Source organism: Pseudonaja textilis, chromosome 3, assembly GCF_049901715.1.
Source record: "Pseudonaja textilis isolate UNSWEBS1 chromosome 3, rPseTex1.2, whole genome shotgun sequence".
Taxonomy (NCBI): domain Eukaryota; kingdom Metazoa; phylum Chordata; class Lepidosauria; order Squamata; family Elapidae; genus Pseudonaja; species Pseudonaja textilis.
Window position 1 is genome coordinate 64,636,625 of NC_141992.1, and position 20,932 is coordinate 64,657,556.

Below are 20,932 nucleotides of genomic sequence, written 5' to 3' on the forward strand. Positions count from 1 at the left end.
AGAAAAAGGAAAAATCAGTTTCATTAGTAGTCTCCTAAGCAAGATGACTTCCACCCCATGTAAACTACACCAAATATGTACCCACACCGCCTATAGTAATCTCTCATTGCAGAAAGCTCTTTGCCCAACTCCATTTAGCCATAAACATGAGCTCTGCTTGTCTTTTGTACAGCGTGTTTTAAAAGAAAATGCTGGCTTTAGCCATTCAGCGTTAAAAAGAAAACCTTCTACAGGCTTGAAGACGTTTTTGCAAATAAAGATTAGCAGAGAAGACCTACTGACACTTCACCTGTATATCCCAACTCTACTGTTTTTGATTTTGTTTTAAATAAGAGGCAGTAGCAGTCCAATGATTCAAGCTTTAAGCTTTTTTTTTCTCAGAATGAGTTGTGGGAATAATGAAATCCCAACCCCATTATTCAAATTTCTATGATGTGGAAAAAGTGAGATTTCTGGAGCAGGTTCCTCCCAGCTATATGGTTTTATAAAATAGTGTTTTTTGTTTAGTTAAATTCCGAGTAATTAGAAAGAGTGCAGTACTATTCTCTATGGCCCAAGGGAGTTTATTAGGCATCAGTTGTTGCATAGCGCCCTCTAGTGGCTCTGTCCAAGTTTGAAGCACAATTAATTATGGCCTTTATGAGCAATAACTAATCTGCAGCAAGTTATAGTCTCCATGGAAAGTCATTATAAACAAGTTGTTTTCCAATTACAGCACACATTTACTCAGGCATCCATTTTTTAAATGCCCAGAGGTTTTTTATGCAATATTTATACATGATGAATAGTCAACAGGTTTTCTCCTTTTTAAAAATCTCAATTTTGCAGCTAGAAACCTACAATGTGCTTTTAAGAGTACATTTGGAAATGACAGCATAAGCCAGAGCTGATGGAACTGCTCTGCCCCACAGTTCTCAAATGCAATCCTACGAGTCAAACACAAAGCAACCTACCATTATTATGTTTCTTTTATATGAAAAGTTCCCTTTAGACCGGGGTAGGGAAACTTGGCTCTTCTATCACTTATGGACTTCAATTCCCAGAATTCCTGAGTGAGCCATAAAAGGTTCCCCATCCCTGGCCTACTGGTTTTTCAGTTGTGGGGGAAATCAATTTTTGACTTGAATTAATATACAAATGTATATTAAACAGTCCCATTCAAGTCAAGAATTGATTTCCCCCTGCTTTAGACCAATTTGAAACAAGGAAATCTTTTAAATATCTTCACGTCGTTAAGGAGATACAACATCGCCAGGAAAAGTTTTTTCCATTATTGGAGTGGTTAATTCCTTTCACTTCCTCATAAAAATGCACACACAATGGGCAAATATACCCGTAACTATGCTTTTACGTGAATGTAAAGTAGTTCAGTCATTCTTTCTGTACAAAGGCACGCTATTTACAACATTCATTACACACAATGTAAATGTAAACATTTTTCAATAAAATTATGCTGCAATGACTGCAAATTCCATACATATTTTGGGACGTTTTTCTTTCCTTTTAGAAGTCAGTGGTTTCAGTGCCATGCTAGGATCCCAGTAGGACATACAAGCCATTATATCAACATGCAATTTGATTGACGTAAAAGTCTTGGGATGGAACGAATGTATGGATTAGACTTCATATCAAAGCAACTCTATATGGCACGGTTTAAGAGCTTTACATGCAATTAACTAAATCAAATATATGCTTTCAGTGAGAAAGCGCTATAAAATTCATGATTCAGCAGTACTTGCACAATTTGCACACCACCATAATCACAACTGAAGGAACTTGGTTTCACAATGGAACAAGAAAGGCTAGGGTGAAGATACAGCATATTAGCCTGGAGCTGATGTTCAGGTTAAAAAGAAACAGATCTGTGAAGTAATTTTGCAGCTTTCTACTATGCCTTTAGACATAGTCTTTGTCCCTTGTATTGTATCTGCGTTTTATGTTGTGGGGCCAAGAACTTGGACAAGAATGGTTGGTTTTTTGGTATCATTTCTCAGATCCATACCATTAAGAACAGGGGTGTCAAACTCACGGCATCACATTGTCACCACGTAATGTATTGCAACTTTTTCTCCCTTCGCTAAACCGGGGGTGGCCATGCCAGCACGTGACACATCTGACTGGTGGGCCACGAGTTTGACACCTGACGAAGACCATCCTACTCTATAGACATACTAAATTCCACAAATCTGTTTCTGTTCAGTACAATTCAGTTCCACACAATGCGGTACAAAGGTAAACCCAATCTTAATTTCCCCTTCAAATACTGCCAATACGGATCAACAACTGAGAAATGAAAGGTTGAGGTTATCCGTAATTCTGATATGTTTTTAAAATGATTGCTACCTTTTCATAAGGATATGGTATAACTTATAAAATATGGTATAGCTTGATTAGCTGAGGGGATTCTCAGTCATCCAGGTCATGGTTGTCCCAAAGGTGCTTTTTCAAGAGGCAACTGGGCTTTCTGGTTTTTCTTTGAAGATATTTCACTTCTCATTCAAGAAGCTTCTTGGATGAGAAGCAAAACGTCTTCAAAGAAAAAACAGAAAGTCTAGTTGCCTCTTGAAAATGCACTTTTGGGGTATGGTATAGCTTATTTTATAAAATAGAAGAAATGCACATTGACAGCCCCTAGGGAATACACATTAAGCATAACATGGTGGTGTTTCCTAAACAGAACGGCAATATAATTATTTCAACATCAAGCTAATAGCACTTGGTCCAAGTAAAACATTATCACTTCAATTTTTTTAGAGCAATGGATAGCTTCTACCTAAGTGATGGGCTGGTAAATGGTTCATTTTCCTGCTGTATAACTGTAATTTTAGAAGATTAGAAGTTATGCCAGAGGTCAGATAGTTCACCATGATTGCTTCATACTGTCTTTCATTAACAGTAATTTTCTTCAGCCACACTGGATTCGGGTACTCTCAACGATGGCCACTTCATTATAAAGTGGTCCATTTTTCTTTCCAGTGTTATCACGTTGGCAGGTCATTTGGACACATGCTATTTTCCTCAGCAGTATCAGTCCATTCCTCATTTTGGTAGGCTGAAAGGAACAAGTTTTCTAACTGTGTCAGGAATTCTTCAGCAATGAAGCTATTGGCTACACTGTCCAGAGTCTTCCTCATGCACTCCAAAAGCTAGTTTTAAGATGGAAGAATAAAGACAAAAATAATGTCAGAGTCGCTGAAATAACATTTAGGAGTTGAGGAGTAGCGGGGAGAGCAACTATACATTTATTATGATTCTTTAACCAAAACCTATTAAGACCTTAGGTCCAGGTTTATTTACATATACTCACAAATGTATATCACACACGCTACTTACAACTAGCTATGACAAATTCAATAAATTGCTTTTCTGCAGTGAACATTCTTCATGATGAATAGCCAGTTTGTTAATGGAGTTGTACTTCATATTCTGCTACAGAGGTATTATATGTGAAACATGTCAAACATTACGCAATGCAAATATTCTATATATAGAAAGCCGTATCAGTAGCTTTGTAAACATGTCTCTTCAATCCAAGAAATCATCTTCTGTGCTGCTCTGCAATTTTTGTGAGACTTGTTAAAATGAGAGTTGCAGCGCTAATGCTTATTACATCATTTATCCATCAAAGTTTACATAAGGATTTCTTGAGATAACGATGGTCCAAATTCATTCTGCGGCATGTTATAGTATATGTGGAGTTTGAATTTGGGGGACTGTTGGTTGGTGATTGGAGGCTTTCTTGAGAAATATTATTTGACTGATGTTTGGAAATGGTGCTAACCTTATTAATCTAATGTATCGTGTGAATCAGTCACTTGAATGAATGAGAGTATATTTAGTTCCATTGATTCAAATAAAGGAACTATCAACAAATTTATGGAACTAGATATAATCTACTATCTGCTCCTCACTTTTCAGCTGTTGCATAGAGGAAGCTTGCTAGAGTGCCAAGTGAAATATCTATAAAAAACAAGATCTCCCTAAGCCTGAAGAACCTCAACTAGAAGTACGTAAAATTCATGTAATGATCAACAGATCATTGTAAACAAAATCATGCAGACTACCACTGATGGGAAAAGGTAAATGTGAAAAGACTCAGTGTGGGGCCATTCATTTCTGCAAGGATCATCTGTTGGGGTAGAATTCTGGCCATTTAAAGCTCTTAGTTTAATCTACCCAAGAGAATTCTATTTTGTCAAGCTTTCATTTATTTCAGTATTTTATAAGAGTGCGTTGCTTGAGAGCCTCAGCAAAGAAATGGTAAATATATGCAAATAAGTAACCAATAATTCACAGATTTTTAGCACAATTTCTCTCACATTTAACAAGTTGAATCCAGATTTAGATACACTTAGCACAGACAATCCAAACTAATGCCGTGAGTTATCATACTTAGAACAGATCTACTGAAATCAGAACCCAACTCAAGATTTCTATAGTAATTAGGCACAATTATGCTGCCTGAAATTTCAGGTGAGAAATGAAGAATTTTATAATATTACCTTCTGCAAACACGTTAGGTCTGAATCTCTATGGAAGATTTTATCCATGGGCACACAACTATTGAATGAAACATGGCAAGACAATGTCAGAGGATACATAAAAGTGCTTTTTATTGAAATACATACTAATTAGGACTAACTTGAAAGGTTCCAAAATGCAAGCAGCTACACACCTATGAGACAGTCTGTATTTTTCAATTATCCATTGTGTTTTTTCTAATACTAGCTCCCACTGAGGCTCTTCCAACATTTGTTGCACTTCAAACTTGTATGGTAGGCCTGTAAGCCATTAAAACATATATCACATTATACAGAATCATATACAAAAAATGCTGCTCTTTGATTTAAAATTTATTGTTCACCTCCCTTTATTTGCACTGACAAAAAATGCACAACACTGGTTTATAACATCAAGACCTTGATCTAATTATCTTAATTATAGACCAAATTAGCTTAACTTCTAAAATCAGGTTCAAATCTGTGTCGAATTGCTCATTTAATTGCTTGTCCATAGTATAATTGAGCAGAAAATGCATGCCTTGTTAATTTTAAAAGTGAGATGTATTATATAAACTATAAAGCCATTTGATTATAACTGGAAACATTCAACATCTTGGATACTCAAACCTTTAATTATTGAAATTGATATTAATTTCTTTTCCTCTCCTTTCTACCACAGATAATCCTATACTCCAATTTATATACACTTCAATTGTCTTCATGCTTTGGATATCAATTTACAAAGGATTATTGATAATATCAAGAGATTAAAAGCTAGATACAGATTTTATAAATCCACAGGCAAGTTCTCTTATTGGTTAGTTTTTCCAATTTAACCAGGCTGCTCTGCAGATAATATTTTTAAGAACTGGATTTAACTAAATTACTCAACCCCAAAACCTGCTTTCTACAATTTTCCTGTACACAGGCATTTCAGATACTAAGACAAACATATGTTCATTTATCTAGATTCTAGACCATTAAAGACAAAAAAGATAATTTATATACTGTACGAGTTACTGAATGTAGTCAAGCAGATGCTAGCAACCATCTAACAGTCTGAACTTCAGACTGAATCTGAGTTCTAACATTCTAGTACAAACAAAAAACAAAACAACTGAACTCTTCAGGTATCGGGCATAAGGGTAATATAATACAGGTGTTCCCCCTTCGTAAGTACACTAAAAAAAAGACCCCAAATCAACCAATATAATATAATCTTGCACATTTTGCCTCCCATAAATATTATGAAGAAATGTTCAATTCTGTTAGTTTTGGATCATTTTAAAAATATTTTTTAAACATGTAATTTAAGTTTGGGGTGTACAGATGTCTCCTAGGAATGTTATGATCACTGATGTGCCTATAAATGCTGCATTGCTAATCACAAGGCTAAACAACTGGGTCTAGTATAATTGCAACATGATCCAGATTTTAATTAAGTACTCTTAAAATTGATATGTACTTCCACTTTTCAGTATTCCTGAGCTAGTATGGGCATTTCTGAGAAGTTGGGGAGTTGGTCCACAATAAAGTCTGGTATTTAGGGTAGGGGGAGCCTTACTTACTCCAACCCCCAAAGCTTGCTTCACTGTAAATGCAAATGCAGGTCACAGATCCATGTAACACTAGCACCTCCGTACTTAGATTCAAATTCATTCATTAACATTCAGTTTGTAAAAACTAGCATATACTTTTCTTCCCCACCTCCAAGGCTTCCAATTAAGCATAGATTAATTATAATGACTCTTTCTCTTATCTCTCCAAAGCTTGCTTTTAAAACACATTGAAATAGAACCTATAACAGAGAGGATTATTTTAAAAACCACTTACGGTAGGATCCATCTGAACTAGTCTCATCGCTAATTACGAGACAAGTGAGCTGAGAATATGGAAGAGGATTATTTCGATTGTAAGGACTTATAATCATTCCAACAAACATTGAGCCACCTCTGGAAAAATAGCTCTGGAGAAAAAGAAGAATGCAATAAACAAAATATATACTTTTCTTCCTCTTTATAAAATTAATCATAATGCAAATGTATCAATTAACAGTGGCCAAATGTATCAATTAACAGTGGTTGTAGTTTTATTATTCAAAGTTGTATATGGATAATAAATAAACGGCAATATTTCCAACAGTGATGAGTTCTACCCTTTTTATCCAACAGGGAGATGTTACCTGGTATTTTGCCTGGGTATCAATATCACGTAGGGAAGGATTAGGGTCAAAGGCAGGATGAGAATGGTACCATCCAATGATACTGTAACCTCTAGCCGCAAGTATCTCTGATGCTTGTGTTTGAGATACTGGATCCATTTCACACTGCAAGCCTGTACTAAGGCTATTGCAGGGTTCTGCTGCACAGACCTGTAAGTTAATAAACATGGAGGATTTAATGGGGATGCTACAATTGAATGATGTTTTTTTAGAGTCTGAAGAACTTGTTCTATTTTTAAATGGATGTCTGAATTCCAAATGTACAGTGATCAAGCTCTTAAGCAGATGCTCATAAATGAATACTTTAATATACTCTGGTTCAATTTAGTCCACTGTAATTCATTTCTTGTATTCCAAAGTATTCCCTGAAGTAGTAACACAACTGTTTCCCCTGTTTCTTTATTTCCCTAGAGGAGACATAAGAAAGCATCCCCATAGCGACCAGCATGATGTCTATAATTCATAACAATTGGTAAAAGCCCTTTTAAAATCAAAAAATAAATATGGTACTTACTTCAACTATTCCATCAGTTTCAGAATATCTTCCACCTAGCAAACCAATTACTTCTGCCATTGAAACATGAGCATGCTAAAAATACATGGGGAAGGGAATAATAATTCAATAATCATTTGTAAAATGTTGGCAATCTTTGCCCACTTTCATTCTCTCCCCAACATATATAGAAAAGAAAAAATTAAGGAGATTTTTTTATGTATGATGTACACTGAAGATGGCATTTAATTTTGTTGTACGAGGTGCAATGACAATAGAGTAATTATTAATTTTCTTAAGTATTGTGCTTAAAGACACTAGAAGCCTATGTGATAAAGCTGTATAAAACAAATACTACCTCTTGAATTGTTACAAATGGGTAAATTAGAAGATGAGAAGTTACTAAGCTTCTCAGAGAGGGAAAGGTATACTGAGATGGAGTTTTATTTATTGTCCCTAATTGATAAACAAATAAAACAAGCAGGAAAATATGTTAGAAGACTACATTTACTGAATACAAGTTATGAATACAAGTTATCATATGTAAGATGTCATACAGAGCACATATATTTGAGACAAACTTATTTGCAGGAATAATTAAGATATTTTCTTAGAGACATCATTATTTTTAATATAACTGGAAATAAGAAAAATGGGCTATTTCTACTATAAATCCATATTAAGTCTTAAACGTGTACTAGGATTTATGCATTTAACCATGATAGCAGAATTGGTTTAAGTTACATCAATCATTAGTTAATTAATATGCATTTATAATGCACCAAAAGGATTGCAATTTTATTTAATCATGACAATTATTTAATTAATTTAAAGCCATTTTGTAAGGTATTTCAATAGAACAGGCCTTACCAAATCCATAATCAGAAGTGCTTCTGCAGCTACTGACACTTTGAATGGCTCCTGAAAAGATAAAACTTATAAGAAAAGTTTGCTTAAAGAGGCTAAAACGTGTTCATCTTTCAAAATTCATACTTACTTGTTTTTCTTCTGTGTAAGAACAGCAAGGGATCAGCTGAAAGGGATCAAATGAACTATAGAATGAAAAAAGAAATATCTTAAATTGCAGAAGTAACGGAAGGATGACATTTAAATGTTGCATATTTTTTTCATATTTTTAGTTTGAATTCCAATATCCCAAGTGCTCATGATTGGTTCAAATAAGCACTTTTATGTGTAAGAAAAAAATTCAATGGACATATTTTGATCTTTTTACTGCAATGCGAACTTTATAGAATGAATTTAACTTAATTAATATTAATCTTAAATTCTTCTGACAGGAAACTTTCAAACCTAACATCTCACCATTTTTTTTCCAAAGAGATTTTACAATGAAAAAAAAAACACCTTTTGGTGTGTCTTTGTCCTTTAAATGCTTTTGATAGTTTATATTTCTGATCTTCTCTCCTCTTTGCTAGCTCCTCAGCAGAGAGATGCTAAAAACAAAACATATGCATTAAGTAAACCACCAAGTAAGTAAACCAAGTATTAAACATACTTAGGCTCAAAGAAATCAGTGAGCTGGAGAATGCTTAATTTAGTTGTCCCTCTACCAATGCTAAACAGCTGCTACCACAATTAAACTAGCATTATGTCAAATGCACTTAAGTGTCAGAAATGCAAATTCCCTCTCCAGAAGTCAAAACAATTTCCCTCAGTGAAAAGAATTAACATTCAGCAATTTGCCATTGGTAGGCTGCGTAGACATTTTAAAATATTAAAACATACTATTCTGCCAAGTATTTCTGCTTTAGTTTTTGCCTGCCCTTATTTATGGACAACTCAAGATGGCATACATAACTAAATTTCCCCTTTTCTATTTTCCGCACAGCAACAAATCCGTAAGATAGGTTGGGCTAAAAGAGAGTTCCCAGGCCAAAGGCATCTAGCTGGCTTTCGTGCCTAAGGGAGGGCTAGAACTCAGAAATACCTGGTCTGTAGCCCAGCACCTAACCCACAATACCAAACTGAGTCTTAATGGCACTTTGATCTGTTTCTCCATAGGCTATCTAATCCTTAGCTAAGAAAACTGGATAGTTATCATCAACAAGATTAAAACATTCAACTAGCTCAGTAACGATAGGGCATTCAAAGGAAGCTTACAGATATAAGATAACCACAATTCTTAATTTCTTATGAGGTATATGATCTCATAATACAAAAATCCCATATCTGATTTTAATAGTTAAATGCCGTGTTCAATATTTTAATGCTTAAATGAAAAATATTCTCTTTTCTGAACTCTTAGGGGCTGCAAATCTATGGCTCCTACGTATTATTCTAAACCACCAGGACTGGGGAAAAACCCGGAAAAATTGGGGGGGGAAAAGTTTTCCAAATGGCTTTGGAAAAAAAAAAAACAGTTTCTCCCATTTTTTCCAGTTTCTTTTCCCCAGGCCTTCCCATCTCTACCCTCACCGAACCCCCAAAGTTGAAGTGGTATTCTGACAATCAAGAGGGGCATCCAACACCCTTTCCCTCAACCTCCAGACATTGAAAGACCCACCTGGAGGCATAGCTACAATGAGCGATGTGTGTTCCAGGAAAGGGTAGCCTCCTAGCTGTATGCTCAAGCAAGGTCAGGAGTCTAAAATGTTATTACCTCAAACGTCTGTCCTTCCAAATCTCTGGCGTCACACCAGTTTCCCCATGGGTCTCTCACCCGCCGCCGTCTCGTGCGCTGTACCAAACAGAAATACACTCACATGTCTATTCAAGTGCACCAAGGGCAGAAAGCTCTCTTTATAATTTATGAAGGACTGTCACAAAAATATTGTAATGTACAGTGATCCGGATTGCCTCTCTCCTTACCAGATGATGAATATAGATGACACATGAACTTTAGCTGACCCAATCTGACCCATTTTTACTCTTTCCAGCCTCGCTTCCTAACTCTGCATATAACAATGCAATGCAGAAGAAAATTACAGATAACTCCTACAGCAACAGCAGATGAAGAGGCTGAAAAAAAAATACCAGAAGCCATGCTGGGCCTGTTTTCCCTCTCTAGCTACTCTTTCCAACCTAGCACTGGGGAAAAAAGTATGTAAATAAGCTCAAGTGTCTGCCTATTTGGTCAAGCTAATCAATTCTTAAGATTTGTACTAAATGTGACGATGTCAAAAAGAGAAGCCATGAAAAGAAGAGTTTTGAAGACGGGTTGGATTTAGCAGGAGACTGCGGAGAAAACAACTCCAGAAAAACAAATGGCCAACAATGCAGAACGCTGCTAGCTGTTTCATTCTAAGCTTCTCTCCAGTCATGTGACTACAAATTGAGCTGCTTTTAAAGCCCTGGGGGCGGGGGGGGGACCTGAAATCATGCATGCTAGGTGGGCTTTCTCTCATTTGTTTTATTTTGTATTTATATAGCCTCAATTTTTGCTCATAATCAACTGCATCGCTTAGCAATTCTGGTTCCAATTACCATCATTAAGCAAGGACTAGCTGTATAGTGCATTAACGGTGGCTTCAGTTTTTGAGAACAATAGTCATCTGCCTCATGGATAGAATGCCAATATATAATTTATGAAGTCAAAAAAATCTCAGCAGCGTGTCAAAAAATGTATTCAAGTTTGCGTTCCTACAAATATGATTTTCAAGCTAATGCAGTCGAAAGAGAATGAGAGAAAAATAACCCAAAGAATCACAAAGACATGAGCCTGTTTTCCATCTCACCATAGATTGTAGACGTTGCACGAGCTGATACGCGTCAACAGCATCCTTGCCTTCCCTGGGCCGTACTTTGTCAACTGTTTGCGGTCTATTATACACAGCTTGCTCTGTAAAGGTGAAGAGACGTTGTCCTTCAGTCTACACTTTAGACAGAGGCTCAAAAAACAACTAACCCCAGGGCCAAAACCAAACATCTGATGACAATATTAACTTTGCACTTATTTTAATTCAATCATTCAAGTTAAATTTTTCATGCAACCCACAAGCTTATGTGACTAAATAGAGGATCACTCCCAAAATAAATAAATAAATAATCAATTTGCTAATTTACTGCGTATGTCTTTAGAATCAGCAAAGCCTTGTAAATGACGGACCAAGAACTGTTATAAGTTACATAAATAAGGCTACCTACATAGGAGCATACAAAAGGGGAGTCGGGATGTAGAGATATTACAATATAGCTAGGTATTACACAAAATTAAGGAAAATAGTAAAATACTATGTTATAGATACGGGAACCAAGTTTTGCAACAACCAAGATATTGACTCTACTCTTATTTTTCTTCTGGTGACATTATTACAAGATCTCATAATAAAACCAATACATTTAGGATTCATATATTTCCTCTTCCATATATTGCACTGAACAATCACTGAACAATTCCCTCATTTGTAAGACAAAGAGACCTATTTCTGGCATATGAAGTGGGAGTATTTGAAAAAAAGCACTTAAGAGCGCCTTTGTTGCCACTGACCACTAAGAAAATTCAGTGAAGAGAAACAAGAGAACTAATTTATCAAAAGATACTAATTTGTTTCTAATGTCTTATACAAGGATAAAGTTGTTTTTATTTCATTTTCTGGCACACTATTCATAGAATATTTGTTAACTAACACACCTGACCTTCTTATATAGAATCCAAATCAATTACACATACACTCAGAACTCCTGATGAAGCTTCACTTAGTTTTTAAATGGCCTTCAGCCCACAAAAGCTACTGCCATAATTAAATAGGATACTTTTTGATACCAAAAGCCCTGCTGTTGTTTACCACAAAGAAAAAATACAAATTTGTGGTAATGAAAAAGGAAAAATTATCAGTTCTTGATTCTCTAGGCTAGATAGACCTCCAAGCACAATAAATGTATTTTTAAAATGCTGTTTCTAATCTTTATTATCCTTCCACCTCACATCCACCAGCACTTTCTAAAAGCAAAGGTTCAGTAGAATTGTCTATGTCTTTGGTAGTTGTGAGCTGCTTTGGAGACTTTTCTAAAAAAACAAAGGATACAGATGTAAACCAAATGAATGTTTTTTTACCACAGCCAAAGTTAATTGCTCCTATTAATTCCAGGTATGTATGTATTCGTCCAATACAGTTGACATCACCACAATTCTTCAGCCCTGGACGTACTGATGTCTTGTTCAGGTATTTTGGTTTGATTCTTTCCCTAAAACCAAGTGGAAACACAATTTAAAAATATAGATTTGACATATCTAAACGTATCTCATAATTTTGTGTGTGTGTGTGTGTGTGTGTGTGTGTGTGTGTGTGTGATGAAAGCTATCAGATGGCGGCCATTCTTCTAGATAATTTCTATTGAAGCGATAAAAAGTGATGAAAGCCAGTTGGTGGCCTTGGGAAGGATATTCTCTCTCAACCCAACCCTACTTTAAAGGGTTAATGATGTGGGCAAAATAGGAGTTAAAGAATTAGGTAAGTTTGCTGCCTTGAGTTATATATAAATACAGGACAAATCTATAATAATAACAGTATTTCCATAACAGCCATAGGTTTGGCAGCAAGAGAACGGTTGGCCTTAAGTCTGCCAGTAATATCTCAGTTGTAGATCTGACTGCTCTACAGTTTTGCAGATAACTGAAAGTTATCAGGGTGCACAAATAGGGGGAATAGATGGCTACCAAGTCATGTATTGCAAATGGACACCAGATAACAGTGCAAGTTTATCAAAAATACACACTTAATTACATTAAACATGTTTGTTGCATACCCTATCACCGATGGCATTCTTTTCACCAGCACTGTGTGTACCCTTAAAAACAGCAAATGTATTGTCCAGAGGAGTCAGATGAACCTGAAGTGATTTTCCGGTTCACCAATAATGCTTACCATTGGTCCAAAATATAATTTCTAATTTTCAAATAGCGCTCAGGTGTTTTGGCTTGACGCCCGACAAAAAATTCTGGAATCGCTTGTTTTTCTTCTTCTAATATAACACCTCTATCTATTGCTATTTCTTGATCTGGTGACTTCAGCTCCTCTGCATCCATCCGATTTTCCTCGCCAAGGTGTTCAGAAGAAAGGAAATGAATGCTGCTGTCAGTTATGTCCTTTTGTTCTTCACAAAGCTCTGGACTAGGAAACCAGTTGGGACTTTCAGAAGTCCCTGTTCCATCACACTTCTGATTCTCTAGTTTTATAGTCCGATGCTTTTTATTCTCAGAGCAGGAAACTACAGTCTCATCTGCGCTTTGTTCTGGCTTTGTAGTGTCCTGGGTTAAAAGAACAGCAGACATGTGTTGGGCAGAATCCAAAACAGGTGCTGTCCAATTGCTTTGCTCAGGTGGGCTTTTTGGAACATCTAATATCTCAGACTTTCCAGATTCTTGCTGATGTGCACAGGATAAAAGTTCATCCATTTCATCTGTAATGTCTACTTCCTCGTCATCTGATAATTTTTCAATTTTCACTGCATTTAAATAAGGGTCCGCTCGTCCTCTTAAGTGCTCTGGTACCCATGTCACCTTCTTCCTTTCAACATCCTCACTGCTTTGTGGAAGAGGAGCACTGATGTGCTGTTGCTGTTGCTTCACTTTTTCTACACCATCACTTTTTGCCTGGTTACATTAAGAAGAGTTAAGCATTCCACAATTAAAAACAAAAGAGAATACTAGTTAAGACAAATAAATAGAACCAGCTACTTCTCAGTGTTGCCGTTTTCCAGTTAAAAACAATTCCAGTTAGGAATAATAGTCAATGTTTTCATCCTAAGTAACAATGTGTTAGATTATATAATTGTTCCTATATGCAAAATGGGGGGGAAAGGGGCTGCAGACCCAAAAACTCAATCAGGTGTTCTCAAAATTTCAATACAAAATTTGGGCATTTGGAAGAATTTGAAGCTGCATGAGTGATATGCAGTGTGCTTGCTATATTTCTAATTTACCTTGTTCTTAAAGTATTGTCTGGCATAGCTCTTTACTTGAAGAACGTTGCGACTTCCAATCATCATAGCAATTTTTGTCCATCTTCTGCCAAATTTAGCCTAACAAAAAGTAAATATAAATTCAGAAGTGGGAATACAGAAAAGATAATAATTTTATCTAAACATGCCTACTCTAAGGGACTGTAATGGTATATGACCTTGGAAGACAGGAAGAGCTTTAGCCTAGAAAACAGTCTGATAAACAAAACGTGAGTTTGAAGGAGTAGGGGGTTGTAAAAACACCTCAAAAGGGACCCACTCTGGTTCTCAGGAGAGTAAAACTGAGAGGTACTTTCAAACTTGCAAAATTTTGTTAATGAAACCTTACAATAAAAATAAATCTAATACTGCTTACTGTCCCTCTCGATTGACTACCTTTCATGGTTAACAGTTATAGAAGTAGTCCTCCTTTAGCAGATAACTCATTTAGCAACCATTTGCTCTTACAATAATGATGAAAACATTTGTGACCAGTCCTCACATTCAGACTTTTGCAGGTCTAAAAAGCAGAGTTGAAGCAAGATCATAAGCACAGTTGCAGTTTTACTTAATAACCAAGTTGTTAATTCCAATTGTGGTTGCTAAATGAGGACTACTAGTACTGCCAACAAGTACTATGGTCACAATTAATTTTTGGATACACTCCTCTGGCAATCCCCGGAATGGCATGATCACTTTGCTAACAGAACAGAGTAAGGACCTTAGAGGAATAAAAAAAAATAGTTTTCAAGCTCAGATGCGTAAGTCCTTATTAGGAAGCTAAACCCAGATTATATCTTACTCTCAGAAGATAAGAGTTTTCCATCTTCCCTCTCAAATTTCCTGTAAATGATTGGGGATTTTTTGGAATAGTGTGAGAATCAGTACGAGGAATTGCATTTCCCTGGTAATGCATCTTATAATCCCTATTGGGTTGCAAAGGTTATCTTATTCAACACAGGATGTTTTAATGTTAAGACTGAAGGATGACTGATTATCACCAAAATTGCAATAAATGGTCTGAGCAGAATTACAGATAGTCCTCAATTTATAACCATTCTTTTAGTGTCAACAGCATTGAAAAAGTGACTTTTTTCACACTTATGACCATTGCCATGGTCATGTGATCAAAATTAGGATGCTTGGCAACTGGCTCATATTTATGACGTTTGCAGTGTCACAAAGTTATGTGATCACCTTTTGCAACCTTCTGACAAGCAAAATCAATAGGGAAGGAAGATTCACTTAACCGTGGTCATAAGTCAAGGATCACATGTACTTTTTTGTTCCTTTTTAAACAATTATATGGTATGGTTGTATTTTAAAACTGTTTGTTAAATGTTACTGTTAGTAATATTTACCAGGCCTTCTTCAAACTTTTCCTTTTCTTCTGTTGTCCATTTCAATGAACTAGTTGCTGATTTTGGAGGTGAACGAAGCCTATCAGAAAGCAAAATACTTGATTTCATACACATGCACTTAAATAATAGGACATAAAAGAAAACTGTTATAATCAACTGCCTTTGCAAAAAATACTTAAGAGCATGTCGCACATCTAAAAAGTACACATTTTTTAAACAAGGGCTTGGATTCAAGATAAAAAGACCCTGTGATTTGCAGTATCTTGCACATAGGATTTCCTATTACTCCAACATTATTTTTGAGGAGTTGTTAATATGTGGATAATATTAAAAATCTTTTGCTCACCAGCATATTATAATCTTGGATCCAGTCCAATATGAATGCAAGAAATTCAATTATTTCAGATTGTTTATAAATAGCACAACAAATTCTACATGTATAAAACAACAATCTTAAAGTACATACATGATTTTTGTTTCTTTCTTGTGTGGACTATGAAGTAAAAACAAGAAAAATAAATGTTACTTCATATTGTACGTTTAGCAGACATTTCTAAAGTTATTTTTAAAAAGTTTTCCAGTGTTCTGATTACTTTCAGCTATTATTTTCAGTTTTAATTTTTAATACCTTGTAGAATGAAAATATGTTTTAAAATATTGAATTCTTGCTTTATAAATTAACTGTGTGGTCAGAAAGAACATTTAAAGAACATCGGTGGCCCACCATAGTTTTACACAGCAAATTTTACCTTTTTGTACATTTTTTATCATTTTCCTTTGGTTCATGCCAATTTTTTTCGGGAAGTGACTTGCTAGACAAATAATATCTGAAATATATTAAGGAGTTCAGAACGTACAGTATTGCAAGAGAAAATTTTTACAAATCTTTGGGCGACTATTAAAAGCAGTTTCACTGAAATCCGATCAATGTGCATAAGCTGTAACAGTCATGAAGTATTGTAATAACATATTTTTGCACAATACTTGGTTAATGAAGAAAAATAATCCCACATGTATTTAATCAGACTTAATTGAAGCTTAATGTGTTTATGATTGTAACTGAAAACCAAGAAAACATAGACAAGACACATACAATTTCTCTGTACCAACACCCACATTCAGTGAAATTAGAATAATTTTACTTTCAGACTTCTTTTCTGTGGAGGAATTAATAAAGAATATTTGTAGCTCAGGATTGAAATGAGGGGTCTTTGGTGCTCTCTGAGGTTGGCTGTTCTCTTGCAGATGGTTTTATGTCCTTGTAAGTCTAATCAAGAAGGACATAAATAATAATCCTTCTTTTTACAGAGGATTAGGAGACTGTTGGCAAAAGAAAGCATCTTGGGAAATAGGTATGAGGAACAAATTGTTACAAAACCAATCATAATCCTTAATATCTGCCTACTGGTTACAATTACTTTTTAGTAGGAAAAGGATACTCTTCTTCCAGAAGCATCTTCTCAATGACAGCCTTGTTTTCTTCACTAATTGAACTATCAAGACTCCAAGGCTAAGAAAAGAAATAGCAGTCATACAACATTAATTCTCATAGCAAGAATGGTATGAAAAGAAAGAGGAATTCTCTGAGATGCAACAGTGAAAAAATAGGCATATTTGTAGAAACTCAGAAAACCTGAGGTAAAACTTGGTTTAAAAAAATAATATAATTAGTAAAATCTCATCCTTTCCTTAGAAACCCAAAAAGGAACAGGGGCAACAATTATAATAAGCATGCCTCAAAAAGAAAAAGATGTATATATAAACATACTGCATATAACTAGTTATGCCGTACTTGTTCTCAGGGCTAAATATTCTTTCATAAACACTACATGTAATATTTTCTTTCTGCCTATAGTAGATTATACACCAAAGTACATGGAAATTGAAACATATCAAAAATATCTGTCCCAAAATACAAAGAATAAGAATTCATTCTTTTATTATATTCTGTAGTTTACTTACAAGAACCACATCTGTTCTCCAAGTGGAATCAAGGTAGTGATCTTGGAGTAAACTGGATGAAGGATACTGATAACTTCTGAAACAAAAAAACCAAAGAATAAATAATATCATAGGCATGGTGTTTTAATACTTTTTAAATATCATATAATATTGCCCTGCCCTTGATCCTACCCATTTGTTTTTGCAAGATCATATGGATTAACAGATACCATAGAAGAATGGGCTCAACTAGAGAGATGGGTTAAATGTTGCCATAAGAGATCCCAAGACCAGTTCCATTCTGTTGATCCTTATCTAATATCAAGTTAGTTTTGACCATTACTTGGCTAGATTCTCATGTATAGGTAGCAATAATAAACCCTTCTATCCTTTGGACTCAATGAATTATTCTAGTTATTTGCCCCTGACAGATACTGGAAAAATATTATTTTATAGCAAATATCTATAATTCCTTATCCCATGAGATAAACAGTGAATCATTCAGTTATTGTTGCAGCAGTATGCCATATTTAGGATCATCTGATCTGAAGAACCAGTGGTTGGAAAAGATCATCCATACAAAATATCAGAGTCCTTTGCACACTGTGTATCAAAATGAAAAGTTAACTGTATGGTTTGGAAGCTTAAGATAATAAAATAAAATAATTGTAAAGAGTAGGAACAATCCAAAGTATGAAAATGGAACAAAAGGTATGAAAGTCTATGAAAAGGTAAATTATTTTCACAGAGATGAAAAGTAATCTATGATCCATGAGATGCTGATAAACAACAGATGAGGAAGCAAGATGAGATTTTATCAGTTACTCCTGAATTGAGTAAATCATTTCCATTCCTTCACATCCTTCAAAGAAGTCTACAGATATTCAATTGCCACTTTTATCTCTGTCACACTGAGAGATTACTGGGAAAGACCTAAGCAGCAAGCAGAGACACATATTTAACACCGTTACCATTTTTAAGAAGCTCATCAAGCACAGCTTTATAGTGTAACACTAAATAACCTTGGGAAGCAGGAGGAAAAGCTGCAGCCTGGTCTGATGATAAATATTTGACTGAAGGAGATTTTAACTATTGGGAGAGTAAAAGTGAAGGGAGGAAGGGGTACATTCAGTCTTGCAAGATTCTGTTAATGCAACCTTACAATAAAGATAAAGCTGGTACTCCAAGTTGTGCTTCTTCTCTGGGCTACACATGCAAGGCTTATAAATCCTTAAAGATATCATGAACTGCAATTTGGCAGATCGAATCCCGCCAGGCTCAAGGTTGACTCAGCCTTCCATCCTTCCGAGGTGGGTAAAATGAGGACCCAAATTGTTGTGGGCAATATGCTGACTCTGTAAACCACTTAGAAAGGGCTGTAAAGCACCGTGAAGTGGTATATAAGTCTAAGTGCTATTGCTATTAAGCTGCCACAGTTTACAAATACACCCACTCCTTCCTATGCTGAGATGCTGTTTGCAAAAAAATAACCGGTTTTATTTTGGTAAACATAAGAATAGCTGGGGGGTGTAAGGGATGGTGTCTCTCCTCCCTTCCCTCCCCCAATCATTTAGATCTCTGGCCGTCGTAAGAGAACAGAATAGATAAACTAACTTATAAGTCTACTTTACCTGACCGCGCGAGCACGAATATGACTCTGGGAGACCGACGGAACGAAACATCGTCCCCGAAGGCGAGCCAGAAACCTTTAGATCAGTGTTTCTCACCTTTGGCTACTTTAAGACGGTGGACTTCAACTCCCAGAATTCCCCGGCCCGCATGGCTGGCTGTGGAATTCTGGGGGTTGCAGTCCACAAAATTTAAAACAGCCAAGGTTGAAAAACACCGGGTCCTAGACCCAGGGCAGTGGCACGACTTACTTCAATCAGCCCCCCGCCATGGAAAAAGGGTCCGGGCGAACGGCATTGCGCGAGGCCTCTCCTCCAAAACAGAACCATTTTCCCGATTGCCAGGTGGCGGCCCAAAGCTCGCCCTCTCTTACCCTGGCTGCGCTTCCGCAGCAGGTCCCACCGCCGAATCGCCCTCGACGTCGACATCTAACTCTTCCACAGCTTCCATACTTGCACCTCCGCCGGATATCGCGGCGACGACACAGGAAGGGAGTCAAATATGGGCTGGCGCGTCTTCCGCCCTGGAGCTCGGGCCTGGATGACGACGGAGGAGGCGGCCTCAAGACCCGCGCATGCGCACCATGAAACGGGCTTCCCCCGTTGGGTCCTGCTTCTGCCCTTGGTTGTGGCGAAGGGAAACGTGACTGGGCTGGAAGGGTGCTATGGATAGACCCAGTGTGGCGAGAGAAAGAGTTGTAGGAGTTAAAATCCAGTCCGGTTCCAATCCGGGGAGAAAAAAAAATCAATAAAACGGAGACTGGCTAATTGGAAAGAAGGTCTTTGTTTATTTGGAAGCCAGAAACTTCAGTGACAGCAGCAAATGTTTATGGGGTGGCTGAGTGAATGGATGGATTTTGGTAGGGTTCTGTGATGCCCCGGGGGTTGTGCAATGCAGTGAGCCTTGTGTGTTTTATTATTTCAATGGGGGTGGGTTAATCCTATTGTGCCCCAAACCCAAAGGTCATGTCCTGCCCTTGGAATTTGGGTGGGGGAATGTTAGATTTTCAATCCCATCAGCTCCAACCTTCTGTGCGTTTTGTTTATGAATAGATTGGCCCAGTCTTCCTGAATTGGATATCAAATCTGCCTTCCCAAATGCCTGTTCAAGTTTCTTAGTTCGGAGCTGTTTTCCTACAGCAGGAAGACTGGGTCTGCTTTTTGCCTTTATTGAGATTTTTCTCCTTTGGGGAAAAAGTCTGGCCTGCTTCTAATTTAATATCAAAAATAAAGACTATGGAGGGAGAACTTCCTACAGAGCAGATGGAAACTCTCTTGTGTGTGTGCGCGCGAGTACTCTGTGTATGTGTGTGTATACATACACATATAGCTCTGCTAATGTTGATATACACACATGCACACACACACACACTCAAAATTAGTGTTAACATTGCTCCCACAGCTCTCCAAACAGCATGTACTAAAAGCAGCAGGCACACTGGCCTTTCTGACAGGTCATGTGTATAGAAGTCAGGGTTAGGTTTGTGAATCACTTATTCATGTGTTTGTAGAGATTTTCAAGGCATTCCGTTAGACTGGAGCAGCAATGAACCCCACTGTAGAAGACAATGTTGCTTTAAAATAGGGCTGTCAGATCTGCCCCTTCCCTTATATCTGGACTCCTTATAACACATTTCTCATTTTTTTTCACAAGAGTGCCAATTAATTTTATCAAATTTAGAGGCCTTCTGACTCATTCTCAGAGTGATTCTACTCTGGGCATATTGCATATTCTACTCTGTGCATATTGCAATCTCCCACCTCTGAAGCATGCAAAAATCCAGGTCTGCTGAGTCAGCTCTTTCAAAGCCCACAAGTTGCCGCGACCAATAGGCCAGTGGGTTTATGGATTTGGAGAACTAGCAGATTTTAAAAATTGAATTTCT

At 36.6% G+C, this 20,932-nt stretch overlaps 2 protein-coding genes across 5 annotated transcripts in view; one reads left to right on the forward strand and one right to left on the reverse strand.

The window, feature by feature from the left end:
* Positions 1-11,231, forward strand: part of LOC148126145 (uncharacterized) — a 37,408-nt gene extending 26,177 nt beyond the window's left edge. The window contains exon 4 of the mRNA XM_087929989.1: positions 10,114-11,231. Within this exon, the coding sequence (XP_087786115.1) occupies positions 10,114-10,284 (171 nt within the window). The 3' untranslated portion in view covers positions 10,285-11,231. The remainder of the gene's footprint in view (positions 1-10,113) is intronic.
* MYSM1 (Myb like, SWIRM and MPN domains 1) lies at positions 1,331-19,574 on the reverse strand. 4 transcript variants are annotated; one of them, XM_026707258.2, is made up of 20 exons: positions 19,421-19,574; positions 17,440-17,515; positions 16,917-16,987; positions 16,227-16,304; positions 15,944-15,970; positions 15,478-15,556; positions 14,099-14,197; positions 13,042-13,769; positions 12,231-12,361; positions 10,912-11,015; positions 9,837-9,914; positions 8,582-8,670; positions 8,214-8,268; positions 8,087-8,137; positions 7,238-7,312; positions 6,685-6,873; positions 6,336-6,468; positions 4,676-4,781; positions 4,503-4,560; positions 1,331-3,146 (listed from the first exon to the last, which is right to left on the reverse strand). In XM_026707258.2, the coding sequence occupies exons 1-20, from the start codon at positions 19,495-19,497 to the stop codon at positions 2,982-2,984; spliced, it is 2,469 nt and encodes an 822-aa protein (XP_026563043.1). In that variant the 5' UTR covers positions 19,498-19,574; the 3' UTR covers positions 1,331-2,981. The 4 variants fall into 4 exon arrangements, with proteins under 4 accessions (XP_026563043.1, XP_087786110.1, XP_026563045.1 ...); XM_087929984.1 differs by having other exon boundaries at positions 19,299-19,553; XM_026707260.2 differs by lacking the exon at positions 4,676-4,781.
* Between the last annotated feature and the right edge of the window lie 1,358 nt (positions 19,575-20,932).

Excerpts from the sequence above, each read along its gene's own strand:
- MYSM1 (XM_026707258.2), bottom strand. The coding sequence starts at position 19,497 with ATGGAAGCTGTGGAAGAGTTAGATGTCGACGTCGAGGGCGATTCGGCG. Across the intron at positions 8,671-9,836 it reads TGGAAGGACAGACGTTTGAG|CATCTCTCTGCTGAGGAGCT; the intron begins GTAATAACATTT and ends TTTTGTTTTTAG. Across the intron at positions 3,147-4,502 it reads ACCTAACGTGTTTGCAGAAG|CTTTTGGAGTGCATGAGGAA; the intron begins GTAATATTATAA and ends TCTTAAAACTAG.